General features: G+C 48.7%; 1 protein-coding gene across 2 annotated transcripts in view; it reads left to right on the top strand.

The window, feature by feature from the left end:
- Positions 1 to 14,685, top strand: part of C2 (complement C2) — a 28,276-nt gene that overhangs the window by 4,110 nt on the left and 9,481 nt on the right. The window contains exons 2-9 of one of the 2 annotated variants that reach the window (XM_031348450.1): positions 4,194 to 4,689; positions 4,838 to 5,062; positions 7,429 to 7,614; positions 10,716 to 10,892; positions 10,971 to 11,069; positions 11,201 to 11,334; positions 13,267 to 13,405; positions 14,420 to 14,560. In XM_031348450.1, the coding sequence (XP_031204310.1) occupies positions 4,644 to 4,689; positions 4,838 to 5,062; positions 7,429 to 7,614; positions 10,716 to 10,892; positions 10,971 to 11,069; positions 11,201 to 11,334; positions 13,267 to 13,405; positions 14,420 to 14,560 (1,147 nt within the window). In that variant the 5' untranslated portion in view covers positions 4,194 to 4,643. Of the gene's footprint in view, positions 1 to 4,193; positions 4,690 to 4,837; positions 5,063 to 7,428; positions 7,615 to 10,715; positions 10,893 to 10,970; positions 11,070 to 11,200; positions 11,335 to 13,266; positions 13,406 to 14,419; positions 14,561 to 14,685 lie in introns of those variants that run through there. The other variant, XM_031348451.1, reaches the window with a different exon arrangement.

Genomic DNA, 14,685 nt, shown 5'->3' with positions numbered 1-14,685 from the left:
CTATAGACCAGGCTGGCCTCGAACTCAGAAATCCGCTTGCCTCTGCCTCCCAAGTGCTGGGATTAAAGCTGTGCGCCACCACCGCCCGGCTCATGAGCAGTTCTTAGGTGAGTTTCTCTCAGTGGTAACATTACCACAAGTTGAGCTCAACAACACTGTGTAAGGAGAACCAATGCATGTGTGTCTCTACCGAAGAATAGCGAGGTGGAGCAAACCAAACCAATGCTCAGCGTTCCTCCCCCACTGTCTGTGAGAGTATATTTACACTCCTTCGTCACATGTTCTTTCACGTGTCTGCTATATCAAACATCCTTTCGCCTACGTCTGCTTTAGCAAACCATCCTTTCACCTGTGTGCTCTAGCAAAACATCATTTGACATAACTAACTTACCAAAGAACTAGAAGTTCCCACTTCAATGTGTGTGTGTGTGTGTGTGAGTGCATTTGTGTGCACATGTGTGTATGCATGCATGTATACATGTGTGTGCATATGTGTGCAATTGTGTGCCTGTAGACATGCATTCACGTGCATTTATGTGTATATATGCATGCATATGTACAAGCTCAAGTGTGTGTGTGTGTGTGTGTGTGTGCGTGCGCGCGTGTGTGCGTGTGCGTGTGTGCACTTGTGTGTATGTGTGTGCGTGCGTGCGTTGTGTGTGTGTGTCTGTGTATACTAACTATTGAGAAGCCGGCTTTCCTCCCAGTATATGAATCCAGAAAGTTGAACACATGCTTGTCTGTCAAACTTATCAGCAACTCCTGATTCCCACTGAGCCATTGCTTCAGCCTCTCTGACTCCCTTCTTCCACACACCTGTTTTTTTTGGGGGGGGCGGGGTTTAGACTGGGTCTCTGCTAGCTGAGCCTATCCTAGAGTTTGTTCTGAAGTGAAGAATGACTTGGGCTCCTGATCCTCCTGGCTCAGCCTTCTAAGTGCTAGAATTACAGCCATGAGCCACCACGCCAAGCTTTTTGGTCTCAGAAGTTGGAATTTTAAAAATTCAGATACGGCCGGGCAGTGGTGGCACACGCCTTTGATCCCAGCACTTGGGAGGCAGAGGCAGGATTTCTGAGTTCGAGGCCAGCCTGGTCTACAGAGTGAGTTCCAGGACAGCAGAGCTAAACAGAGAAAGCCTGTCTCAAAAAACCAAAAAAAAAAAAAAAAAAATCAGATACGATTGGGCTCCAAGGAATTGACTCATGGTAAGTCCAGAAACAGCTCATGGTTCCTGCAGATATAACTTCAGGATAATTCAATGTATCCTTCAACTTCATCCTTTGTTAATTTGGGGGTGAAGGGTTTACAAAGTTATTTATTCTTTCACAATTTTATTTATTTATTTACTTTTGAGACAGAGTTTCGCTGTGCATATGTAAGCCTGGCTGGCCTGCACCGCACTATGTGACCAGACATATGTGAGCACTGGACTCAGACATCCACCTGTTCCTGCCTCCTGAGTGCTGGGATCAAAGGTGTGGACCACCAGGCCCATCCAATAAGAATGAATCTCAAAGCCAAGACAAAACACCAGGTGGGCACGGTGGCTAATGCCTTTAATCCTAGTATTCAGGAGACAAATCTCTTTGAGTTAGAGGCCAGACTGGTCTACACAGCAAATTCCAGGCCAGCTAGCACTACATAAGTGAAATCTCATCTCAAAAACAAATCAACAAAAAGTTTCCATAGGATTGAGAGTGAAGCTCAGTGGGTAGAGTGCTGACCTAGCATACAGGAAGTCCCCATGTTATATATGTCAGTGGTGGTACATCTATAATCCCAGCACCCATGGCTACAGGGAGGATATGTCAGTGGTGGTACATCTATAATCCCAGCACACATGGCTACAGGGAGGATATGTCAGTGGTGGTACATCTATAATCCCAGCACCCATGGCTACAGGGAGGATTTGGACTGTGAGAGATCTTGTCTCTAACAAACAAACAGCACAGGCAGAAAGACAGCTTTGTGTTCTGTAACGCCATCTTTTGACTCTCCTGGTCAGTTTCCTGAAAAATCCTGCACGTATGCAGAGCTGTGGGGCTGGGGGTGGAGATAAGTGCTTGCGTGGCACACACAGAAGCCACAGCAAACCAAAGGGGTAGGAGAAGGGGAGGGGCAGAGTGGATGCAAAGGGGAAGAGCTGTGCATGTGTAGACATACACCCACATATGATGCACACATAGTGTTAGGGGTCTCCAGGGGTTTAGCCATTGTCTGAGAGGGATGTGTCTCCTCACAGGAGGTCAAGGACAGACCTTCTACTTCTAGGGAGGCCCAAGAACCGACTTCTCAGCTTTTTGTTTACATCTTGGGAAGCTGGTACAGTGTCAGGGGAGTCATTGTAGAACCTAGTGCCCCGGCTTACAGGGAAGCCAGCCTCTGGGGAAGGTGGCTTGGAGGAACCAGAAGCCAGATGTGGTCCTTTTCCGAGGCTCCAAGAACAGTGTGTGAAAGCTGCTTCCTCAAGGTGGCAGTAAAGCAGTGGTTGGAAGGTGGAGGCAGGAGGATCAGGAATTCAGCCCTGCCTCCACTACACAGCAAGCTTGAGGCTAGCACTGGCCTCAGTCTTGGTCTCAAGGAGATGGGGGCTGCATAGACGACTGGGTTGGCAAAATGCTCGTTGTGCGAGTGTGAGGCTTTCGTGTGGATACCTTAGAGCCCATGTTAAAAAGTCCGGGTGCAGTATTGTAATCGCAGTGATTGTTGACGAGCAGAGACTGGCTTGTCCCTGAAGCTCAGCGGTCAGTTAGACTGTTCACTTGGCAAAGTTCTGGATCAGGAAGAGACTCCATCTCACACAAAAGGTGGAAGGGGTCTGGGAAATTACACCCACGATTATCCTCTGACCTCCAGAGGCACAGACACACAGACACACACACGCACACACACAAACACACACAGACATATACACAGACACACACACAGACACACATGCACATACACATAGACAGACACACACACAGACACACAGACACACATACACACATACAAACACACACACACACACACACATACAAACACACACACAGACACACACACAGACATATACACAGACACACACACAGACACACACACACACATACAAACACACACACAGACACACACACAGACATATACACAGACACACACAGACACACACACACATACAAACACACACAGACACACACACATACAAACACACACACAGACACACACACAGACACAGACACACACACACAGAGACACACACAGACACACACACACATACACACAGACAGACAGACAAAGAGACACACACACATACAAACACACACAGACATACACACACACACACCAGTAGTAGTGACCAATGGTATTTTTGTTGCTGGTCTGACAGGTTGTCTTGGGGTGGCTGTGAGCCCAGGAGGGTGTTCCCCTTGATCTTGTTATAGTAACAAGGAATGTAACTATGTCCAGAGGCTTAGGAGGGACGAAGAAGAGGCTGACACATCAGGTTAATTCTCCATGGCTGGGCCAGGCCTGGGCACTTGGGAGGCAGAGGCCAGCCTGGGCTACAGAAAAATTCCAGGACCGCCAGAGCTACATAAAAAGACCTTGTCTTTAAAGCAACAAACAAACAAACAAACAAAATCTCCATAGCTGGAAGCCCAGTGTGATAAACTGTAATCTCCACACTGGGGAGACAGAGGCAGGAGGATCAGCATTCTAGGCCACTTTCAGCTACTTAGAATTCTAAGTCAGTCTGGTTACATGAGGCCCTGTCTCAGAGAGGGAAACATGATCAATAGACTGTATGAGAAGAGCTCTTTTTTTCGCCAGGCGGTTGTGGTGCACGCCTTTAGTCCAAGCACTTGGGAGGCAGAGGCAGGCGGATTTCTGAGTTAGAGGCTAGCCTGGTCTACAGAGTGAGTTCCAGGACAGCCAGGGCTACACAGAGAAACCCTGTCTTGAAAAACCAAAAAAAAAAAAAAAAAAAAAAAAAAAAAAAAAAAGAGTTCTTTTTTCAATAAGTAAAAGTGTACCTCAAACTTCAAAATGCTGTCTATTCTTTTCAATACCAACTCCCAATTTTTTGTTTTTACTTTTATTTTTTTGCAACTTGGGAATTTTATCTGCTGGATGTTCCAATAAAAAAAAAAAAAAAAGACCAAACTTTTCCCCCTAAGCATTCTTCCAAGTAACTGTTGACCTTCTTTTAATCTTATTTTTAGGGAAGGACCCAGGAAAGAATGCGACTCTTCCTATGTGCCAAGAAGTTCTCGAAAGATCAGTTTCGATTCCTCAGAAGCTATTCTGGGAAAGACCCATCGGACCCCGGGGAATCAGATCCCCGAGGCAAACTCCAAAAAAGAAGTGAAACAAAATAAATAAAACGTTTTGTAGGGCTTGTGGGTTTGTGTGCTGAACACAATCCACACAAGACCAAATAGGCTTCAGTGTGTGTGTGTGTGCTGGGCCAAAGGTCCTGTCCCAAAGCTGAGTCCCGGATCCCTAGCGATTTCTTTCTCTTTTTCTCCCTGGTACCATCCCCTTGCCACTCCCCGCGCGGGCGCGCTTCTTTTCAGTCTCTGGCAGCAGAGCCTACTCAACCAACTGTGATTTCGGGGAAGTCAGATGACCTTTTCTCTCCCCTGGCTCTCCGGTATACTGTCCTGGAAACCATGGCCCCTCTGCTGGCTCTCCTCTGCCTGCAGCTGCTGGGCCCAGGTAGGAGGCTGGGAAAGGGGTTATTGGGACCTAGTGGGCGTGGCAGGTGCTACCAGGTCGAGTCCACAAGTCAAAGGGACAACCTGTTCTTGCCCCTCTCTCATCTGGCCTGTTTTTCCTTTTGCCCCGTTCTTTCTCACACCCGCAGGCCTGGCTGCTCTCTCCTGCCCTCAGAATGTCAATATCGTCGGTGGTAATTTTACCCTCAGCCATGGTTGGGCCCCTGGGAGCCTCCTCATCTACTCCTGCCCCCTGGGCAGGTACCCGTCCCCAGCCTGGAGGCACTGCCAGAGCAACGGACAGTGGCAGACACCAAGATCTAGCTCACTTCCCACCCTGCGATCCTCTCCGTTGCTTAAAGCAGTCTGCAAACGTGAGTCCCTTTGGGCTTTGGAAGAGTGCCCACCAGTGTCAGCCCAGAGCTTACTAGCAGAGGGTGAGAGAGAGAGAGAGAGAGAGAGAGAGAGAGAGAGAGAGAGAGAGAGAGAGAGAGAGAGAGAGACAGAGACAGAGAGAGACAGAGAGCGAGAGAGACAGAGACACAGAGAGAGACAGAGACAGAGAGACAGGGACAGAGAGACAGAGAGACAGACAGAGACAGAGACAGAGAGAGACAGAGAGAGAGAGAGACAGACAAAGAGACAGGGACAGAGAGACAGAGAGAGACAGAGACAGAGACAGAGAGAGACAGAGAGAGAGAGAGACAGAGAGAGAGAGACAGATAGAGAGACAGAGACACAGAGACACAGAGAGAGACAGAGACAGACAGAGAGACAGACAGGGACAGAGAGACACAGAGAGAGACAGAGAGAGAACACAGAGAGACAGAGACACACAGAGAGAGTCAAAATACTGCAGAAAACCCTGGTGTGGTGGTGACTCACCTTAGATTCCAGCACTTGGGAGGCAAAGGGAGAGAGGAAAGGGAGACAGCTTGGTCTACCTGTGAGTTTTAGGCCATCTAGGGCCATGAAGTGAGACCCTGTCTCCAAAAGGCAAACAACCCACGCCAACAAAGGCCCTCAGCCAACCCACAGAAACCAGATCAATCATCAAACGAACAGAAACAGGAGAAGTCCACTGTCTACTTAGTAAGGACTTTTTTTTTTTTTTTTTTTTTTTTAGCTAAAATTGATCATTCTAAATGGAAGCTGAGTGCCCCAGAGCACCCTAAAAACACAAATGTTGTTGGTGAGAGACTAGGGTGACCAGGGCCCTTGAGAGGGGCAGCTATTTATTAATCAATGAGGCTGGACTTTTTTTTTTTTTTTTTTTTTTTTTGGTTTTTTGAGACAGGGTTTCTCTGTGTAGCCCTGGCTATCCTGGAACTCACTCTGTAGACCAGGCTGGCCTCGAACTCAGAAATCTGCCTGCCTCTGCCTCCCAAGTGCTGGGACCGGCTGAGGCTGAACTGTTTTAAGTTGACAGAATTCAATCAACTGCCTAAAACCATAATTTTTTTTTAAAGATTTATTTATTTTATGTATATGAGTACACTGTAGCTGTCATCAGACACACCAGAAAGTGCACTGGATCCCATTACAGATGTGAGCCACCATGTGGTTGCTGGGAATTGAACTCAGGAACTCTGGAAGAACAGTCAGTGCTCTTTTTTCTTTCTTTCTTTCTTTTTTCTTTTTTTTAAATTTGTATTTATTTATTTTATGTGTATGAGTACACTGTAGCTGTTCAGATGGCTGTGAGCCATCATGTGTGTGGCTGCTGGGAATTGAACTCAGGACCCCTGCCGCCTTGCTCTCTGCGGGGTAATAACACTGTAGCTGTCTTCAGATGCACCAGAAGAGGGCGTTAGATCTTATCACAGGTGGTTGTGAGCCACCATGTTGTTCCTGGGATTTGAACACAGGACCTTCGGAAGAGCAGTCAGTGCTCTTACCCGCTGAGCGGCCTCTCCAGCCCTAAAACTGTAATCTTATGTTTCGTTCTACTTTGGGGATTTCTTTGGTGCTGGGTCTTAGTCTTCCTTGCCCTGCTCTCTGCTTTTGAGTTCTTTTTCCCACCCCTTTTTGTTTTTGTTTGTTTGTTTGTTTTTATTTTTTTAAAGATTTATTTATTTATTTTATGTGTGTACATCTTTAGACATCCCAGAAGAGGGCGTCAGATCTCACTACAGATGGTTGTGAGCCACCATGTTGTTCCTGGGATCTGAACACAGGACCTTCGGAAGAGCAGTCAGTGCTCTTACCCGCTGAGCCATCTGTCCAGCCCTCTCTCCAGCCCTCCCTAGTCCTTTTTAATTACTGTTGCTTTGCACCTGCTAACTTAGACCACCGCTTTCAAAGGTGCGCTTTGAACTTACCGCGCAGCTGAGGGTGAGCGTACACTGTTTCTGTCCCTCCCACCTCTTGACAGGCACAAGCCACCAGGCTTGGCTTTCTGGGTTCTTTGAGACAGGTTCAAAGGAAAGGAAGAAAGAGATCCGCCAGCCTCTGCCTCTTGAGCACCGGGTTTATGGCGCGCACCACCACACCCAACCTTTCTTCCTTGTGTTTTATGAGGCAGGGTCTAGCTATACAGTCTAGGTTGGCCTCAAATTCACTCTATAGTCTAGAGGGTTTTGAACTTCTATGACAGCTGCCCAAGTGCTGGTATTATGGGCTGTAACCACATCAGTCTCTAACCCAACTGACTGTTTTGGATCCTAACAAAAGACACCCCCTCCCCCCCAGCCTTGGTGTCAGCCACCCTCATGCCCAGATTTTCTCTCTCTCTCTCCAGCTGTTCGATGCCCAGCTCCTGCATCCTTTGAGAATGGCATCTATACCCCTCGGCTGGGGTCCTATCCTGTGGGTGGCAACCTGAGCTTCGAGTGTGAGCAGGGTTTCACTTTGCGCGGTTCGCCTGTGCGGCACTGTCGCCCCAACGGCCTGTGGGATGGAGAGACGGCTGTGTGTGACAATGGGGGTAAGTGTTCTGACTGCTGGAGAGGTGGGGGGTGGGGTGGTTTCCGTGGGGTCAGAGCCTAGTATTCTTGGTGGCTCAGTAATGTTCCTAGATTGGGGTAGGTTGAGGTCTATGGGCCACACATCACTGACCAGCTGGGAGCCCGGCTAGGTTTCATATTTGACTCACAGGCTCTACAAACCTTTCAGTTTTGTTTTCTCCCTCCTCCCTCCTGCCTCCTCCCTCCTCCTTCCTCCCTCCTGCCTCCTGCTTCCTGCCTCCTCCCTCCTCCCTCCTCCCCCTCTTTCTCCTCTTCCTTTGAAGCTGAACTGGGCCTATTCAGAGACCCCATGTTTATAAAACAGAGTGGCTGCAGGGCATCCTGGGAGGGGAGGCCCACTTTCTCCCAGGAGCTCACTCTGGACCCCAGGATGGCTCTGAGCTCACTTCAGTCTCAGTCTCTGGAGTGCTCAGCTCATCAGGCATGAGCTATGAAACCTGGTCAGTCTGCTTTTCTAAGTGCTTTATGGCAACACTTTGTACTTAACTCCATGAAGTATCGCAGACCAGCCCTGTGAGAGATGAGAGCAGCGTGTGAGGCTCAGGGCTGCCTCTGGAGCTTGCGGTGGCTCCAGCTGCTTTGAGTTAGACGGCCTCTGCACAGGTCACTGACCCTTCCTGTGCCTCAGGGTTTTGTTTTGTTTTAGATTTATTTATTTATTTCATGTATGTGACTACACTGTCACTGTCTTCGGACTCACCAGAAGAGGGCATCAGATCTCCATTACGGATGGTTGTGAGCCACCATGTGGTTGCTGGGAATTGAACTCAGGACCCTCTGGAAGAGCAGTCGGTGCTCTTAACCGCTGAGCCATCTCTCCAGGCCCTGTACCTCAGTTTTTACACCTGCAAAATGGGGATAGTGTGACTATCAAGATGGCTCAGTAGTTACAGCACTTGCTGCTCTTCCAGAGGACCAGAGTTTGGTTCCCAGCAAACATACTAGGCTCACACCTGCCCACAACTCCAGCTCCAGGGGACCCAATGTTCTTGTCTGGCCTTCACACAGAAATACACATAAATAATAATAATAATAATAATAATAATAATAATAATAATAATAATAATAATAACATTTTTAAAAGCAGGATAGCCAGGCAGTGGTAGCAGGCACCTTTAACTCCAGCACTCAGGAGGTAGAGGCAGGCATCTCTGAGAGTGAGGCCAACTTGGTCTGAAAAGCGAATTCCAAGATAGCCAGGACTACACAGAGAAATCCCATCTCAAACAAACAAATGAAAAGATTATAAATTAAAAAGGGGGTACCTGGTGAATTAATGGAGCTGAATTTACTAAGCAATATTTCAAGGAAACAGACGGGGCTGCAGTGGGCTAGAGAGCGGCTGTGCTGTCCCCTGAGACCCCAATCCTTCCTTAGCCATGTGAGGCTCTTCCCAGAATCCTGCCATCCCGACTTCCCCAACAGCTCCTGGGACCTGGTGACCCTTAAGTACCGTCCAGCCCTATGAGCGAGTGGGGTTAGGGAGAAGTGGCCTCCTAGGATCCCCTTGAAACACTTTGTTTTATAAACACAGGGTCTCAAGTAGCCCAGGCTAGCTTCAAACACAGGCTAACTTTGAACTCCTGATTCTCTTGCCTTAGCCAGCACAGTACGTGTCACCAGGCCCAGCTTCACCTTCACCCAGAAAGCAGTGTGTCCCCTAGGGAGTAGGACTACGGCCTCAACCAGCCGAGAGATGACAGTGAGACTTTACTCATTCCCTCCACTCTTTCTCAAACTGCTGTTTATTCAAACTGAAATATAATTCATTTTAAATTTGACCCATAATCTCCTTGTATTAAAGCATGCAATCTGTGTGTGAGACTGGAGGTAGGACTCAGGGTTCCTGGGATGCCCAGCAGGCATACTGCCACTGAGCTATACTCCAAACTCCATAGTAGGAAAATTTAAAAAATTTTTATTATTATTAAAATTTATGTATTGCTGGGCAGTGGTGGTGCACGCTTTTAGTCCCAGCACTTGGGAGGCAGAGGCAGGTGGATTTCTGAGTTCGAGGCCAGCCTGGTCTACAGAGTGAGTTCCAGGACAGCCAGAGCTATACAGAGAAACCTTGTCTTGAAAAAACAAAAAACAAACAAAAAAAAATTAAAAAAAAATTTTTTTAAAGATTTATTTATTTATTATGACTACAGTGTTCTGCCCGCAGCCCAGAAGACAGCAGCAGATTCCATTATGGATGGTTGTGAGCCACCATGTGGTTGCTGGAAATTGACCTCTGGAAGAGCAGCCAGTGCTCTTAACCGCTTAGCCATCTCTCCAGACCCTAAAAAACTGTTTTTATTTATGTGTGCATGCATGTGGCCATAAGAAGGTGCTGAGCAGTTACGTATTGCTGTGAACTACTGTGTGGAAGCGGGGAATCGAACTCAGGCCCTCTAGAAGCAAGTGCTTCTAGCCCCGCGTGGAGCAAGTGCTTCTAGCCCCGCGTGGAGCAGCCTCTCTGGTCCGCTGCTCATTTTCCCTTGCTCTACACTTTCCTTTTGGAAGTTACGGATGTTGTCACGAGAGTCTGTGGCCCTTTTTTCTGAACTATATAGTATTCTGTTATGAACTGAAGTATTACTTCCTTGTCCTTGTCTTGTTGGGTATTTGGGCGTGTCTGGTTTGGGGCTGCGGAGAGTGAGGCGTTAGGGATGGTCTCTCTCCGGGCTTCATCCTCCAGGTGATACGTTGGCCAACCTCAGCTTTACTCAGGGTTTCCCCACTGGGTGTTCCAGATGGTTAGCAGAATTCTCGATGCTCCACAGCCTCCCCTCATATCTGCAATCACCTCTCGGTTGAGAGTTGACCATTCTCACGGTGTGTGGCAATCGCCCGGTGGTTGATAAAAGGCGTGTAATGCCTGGGTCAGGCCTAGGATGTGCAGCAGGTGGCTGAGAACCCAGACTCTAAGTGCTGTGGGTTATCTAAGGTCTCCAGCCACACTCCCGTCTGATGGTTTGGTGGTTTAGGGGGTCTAGAAGAAGGAAGAATGTGGCCTGAAGACCAAGGGAGATCAGACTGGCAGACATTCCCAGGTCCTGTCTTTATTTGCTTGCAGCTAGCTACTGCCCCAACCCAGGCATCTCAGTGGGCACAGCTCGGACAGGCTCGAGCTTTGACCTTGGGGACAAGGTCAGTTACAAATGCTCCTCCTCAAATCTGGTATTGACCGGCTCTGCAGAGCGGGAGTGTCAGAGCAACCGAGTGTGGAGTGGGTCGGAACCCATCTGCCGACGTGAGTGTCTTCAATGTCCTCCTAGGCCCCCATGCCCAGGCCTGGTCCTGGCTGGCCCTCATGTGACTCTTTTCACAGAGCCGTACTCTTACGACTTCCCGGAGGATGTAGCATCCGCCCTAGGGACTTCCTTTAACAACCTGCTTGGAACCATCAATCCCACCCAGAAGAGGACAGGTGAGTGTCGGAGGAGGGGCCTGGAGGGAGCAGGCGAGAGGCAAGATACAAGGTATTGGGAGGCTAGATGATCCTTGGTGGAACACAGGGTAGGGCTGGGCATCTGACGCCTCGTTTCTTGTTTGCTTCAGAAAATCTGGGCCGTAGAATCCAAATCCAGCGCTCGGGTCATCTGAACCTCTATCTGCTGCTTGATGCTTCTCAGAGCGTGTCGGAAGAAGACTTCGAAATCTTCAAGGAGAGCGCCTCACTCATGGTGGACAGGGTCAGAAATCAAGGGCAACATGGCTTCTCAGCCCCGTTGATTCTCCACCCTAGTTCAGAGCCCCAGTCAGCCCATCTCCTTCTAGAAGTCTCCTCGGGCCACCTGAACCATGAATTCAATGTGTAGGATCATATCTTTATTCCATACATGTTTCGGGACAACTACTGTGTAGGAGGCCCTGGGCCAGGTGCCAGGAGGACACCACACAGGAGCCAAGCTCGGCCATGTGTTATCAGAAATTCATCATCTACGGCTGTGGTCGCCAAAGAGTTATCGAGATGACCCTATGGCTTATACAGGAAGAATCTGATGTTCCTGTTGAATAATTATAGTTTTTACCAAGCCAATAATTTCATATTTCAAGCCAGGTATGGTAGAGGCAGGAGGATTTTAGGAGTCCAAGGCCAGCCTCAGACTACATGAGGCCAAGGAAGGACTAAAGGACTGAAGAAACTGGGGAAGTGGCTCAGTGTGTAAAGGCACGTGCCTCACAAGCTTCAGTTCAGATCTCTGGAATCTGAATTAAATGTGAGGAGCCATAGGTGTGTTTGTAATCCCGGGGAGATGGGAGGCTCTGGCCACTGGGTATGCGAGCAGCTTCCATGAGGTCTCAGTACAGAGGCAGAAACACTAATAGAGGTACACACACACACACACACACACACAGACACACACGTACACGCGTGCACATACACACGTGCACACACACATGTACACACACACACACACACACACACACACACACACACACGGGAAGAGGGAGAGAGAAAGCACCCCGCCTTTTTAGAAAGGTTCTGTCTACATAGCCTTGGCTGTCTTGGAACTCTATGTAGACCAGGCTGTTCTCGAACTCGAAGATCTAGCTGCAGTTCCAAAGGGCTAGGAGTAAATGTGTGGGCCACCTCACCCAGCCCAACAGTTTTAAAAAGTTGTGTATTTCTTTTTTTTTTTTTCTTGGTTTTTTGAGACAGGGTTTCTCTGTATAGCCTTGGTTGTCCTGGAACTCACTCTGTAGACCAGGCTGGCCTCGAACTCAGAAATCCACCTGCCTCTGCCTCCCAAGTGCTGGGATTAAAGGCGCACACCACCACCGCCCGGCAAAAGCTGTGTATTTAACAATAGTTCACACATATAGTTTTTTCTTCCAGCTACATTGAATTTTTTTTTCCTGCTGGAAGTTAAACCCAGACCTTCATGCATGCCAAGGACACACTCTACCACTGAGCTACACCACTAGACACTCATCTAATTTTGTTTGTTTTGAGACAATTTTTTATGTAGTCCAGAATGACCGTGGATTCTCTTTTCCTTTCCAAGACAGGGTTTCTCTGTAGCCCAGGCTGGCCTTGAACTCAGAGAGATCTACCTGCCTCTACCTCCCGAGTGCTGGAATTAAAGGCATGAGCCACCAGGGCCAGGCTGATTTATCTCTTCAGCCCTGTCTCAATTTGTATTTTATTTTATTTAATTTTTTTATTTCTTCACTTTTCATCACACTCACTGTCCCACTCCTGGTCACTCCCTCCCACAATCCCTTCACCACCCTTCCTGGGTGAAGGGGAGCTACCCAATTTGTATTTTAAAGAGAATTTGTATGTGTGTCCTAAAGACTGTCTTCCTGCTTAAAACTAAGCAACTTTAGTGTTGCCTGCATCTCTCATCTCTAGTATGGTTGGTAAGGCTCAGTTCCTTTAAGTGAGATGGGCGTGCTCATCACCCCCTTCACTGAGCCGATGTGCGGGTGACATGAGGAGGGGTCGTGCGGAGCACACGCTCTGCACGTGTCATTCCTATGTGTCATTCTTTAAGGCTGGGCTCCTCACTAAGGGCCTTTCCTGTCAGGCTCAGTACAGGCTTTCTGCTTCCCTTGGACCTGGCTTTTGTTCAGTTTTGCAGCACCCGCCCATATCTCTTGTCTCCTGCCCTCTGCAGATCTTCAGCTTTGAGATAAAGGTCAGCGTAGCCATCATCACCTTCGCCTCTCGGCCTAAAACCGTCATGTCGGTCCTGAATGAGAGATCCCGGAATGTGATGGAGGTGATGGCCAGTCTGGACTCTGTCCGCTACAAAGGTTTGCCTGTCCCCCATTAGGTGAAGTGGACAGTCGAGGGTGAAGCAAGGACTGTAGAGAGATTCCAGAGAGGAGGGGCTGGAAGAGGGGAGGGGCCTGGAGAGGGGAGGGGCCTGGAGAGGGGGAGGGACTGGAGAGGGGAGGAGCCTGGAGAGGGGAGGGGTCTGAAGATGTGGCTCAGTTGGCAGAGGATTTGCCTAGCACATTTGAGGCTGTAGATTCCAACCCATAATCTCCCTGCCCCCATGTGCCAGGTCATCCTTGACTATCTATGAAAACTGAGGCCAGCCTGGATGGACTACATGAGACCCTTCATCAGGAAGAGAGGGAGGGAGGGAGAGAGAGGAAGAGAGCGCGAGCGCGAGAGAGCGAGCTCATTTGTTCATTCTTAGGGGCAACGGCAGGATTCCAGTTTCCATAGCTCATAGGTTTCCACCACACACTGCAAATCCACGTTCAAATGCACCTGCAGGACTTAAGCTCCCTGCAGCCCCCTAGCATGTGGTGTGTTTCTCCAGGCTCAACAGCGAACCCTCCCTCTCATTAGCCACCCGCACACTATGTAAAACCTGACTGGGTGCCAGGGAACAGCTGGAACACCATAAACTCTTCGGACGCTCCATGTCTAAATCTTGGGAACTTGTCGTGGCCTGAGATGGATGTCTATGCAATGAGCATTTCCATTTAATTAATTATTTTTAAGTCGTAGTGTGTAGCCCTGACTGGCCTGGAACTTGTTCTGTAGACCAAGTTGGCCTCAGACTCACAGAGATCCTCCTGCAGGCTTCTGCCTTCTGAGCGCTGGGATCACAGATGTGAGCCGCCATATCTGGTTCTGCAATGAACTTTCTATGGTAGTAAAACCAAAATGTTTGAAGAGACATGCAAAATATCAGAGTTCATTAGAAAGTCAGATAGCTCGCGTTTCTGGTGGTCTCTCAGAGAGTTCCCCACTCCCAGGTGGCAGGCAGAGGGGTTTTGTTTTCAAGAGGTTTTTCTTCTGGCACATTTCAGATCACGAAAATGCCACTGGCACTAACACTTTCGAGGCTCTCAATAGCGTCTACTTCATGATGAATAACCAGATGGATCGCCTTGGCATGGAGACCTCTGCCTGGCGGGAAATCCGCCACGCCATCATCCTTCTGACCGACGGTGGGTGTCTTCCTCGCTGCTGGAGGAGGTTGGCAACAGTGGGCAGAGTGCCAGGATAGGTTCTGGAGTCTTGGATTCTGGTTGGTTTTCTGCCGTTGAGAGACTCTCTTAATCTTTGCTTGTCT

Source organism: Mastomys coucha, unplaced genomic scaffold (assembly GCF_008632895.1).
Source record: "Mastomys coucha isolate ucsf_1 unplaced genomic scaffold, UCSF_Mcou_1 pScaffold3, whole genome shotgun sequence".
NCBI classification, from domain to species: domain Eukaryota; kingdom Metazoa; phylum Chordata; class Mammalia; order Rodentia; family Muridae; genus Mastomys; species Mastomys coucha.
The sequence above is the reverse complement of the archived record's forward strand: the minus strand, read 5'-3'. Positions and strand labels throughout refer to the sequence as shown.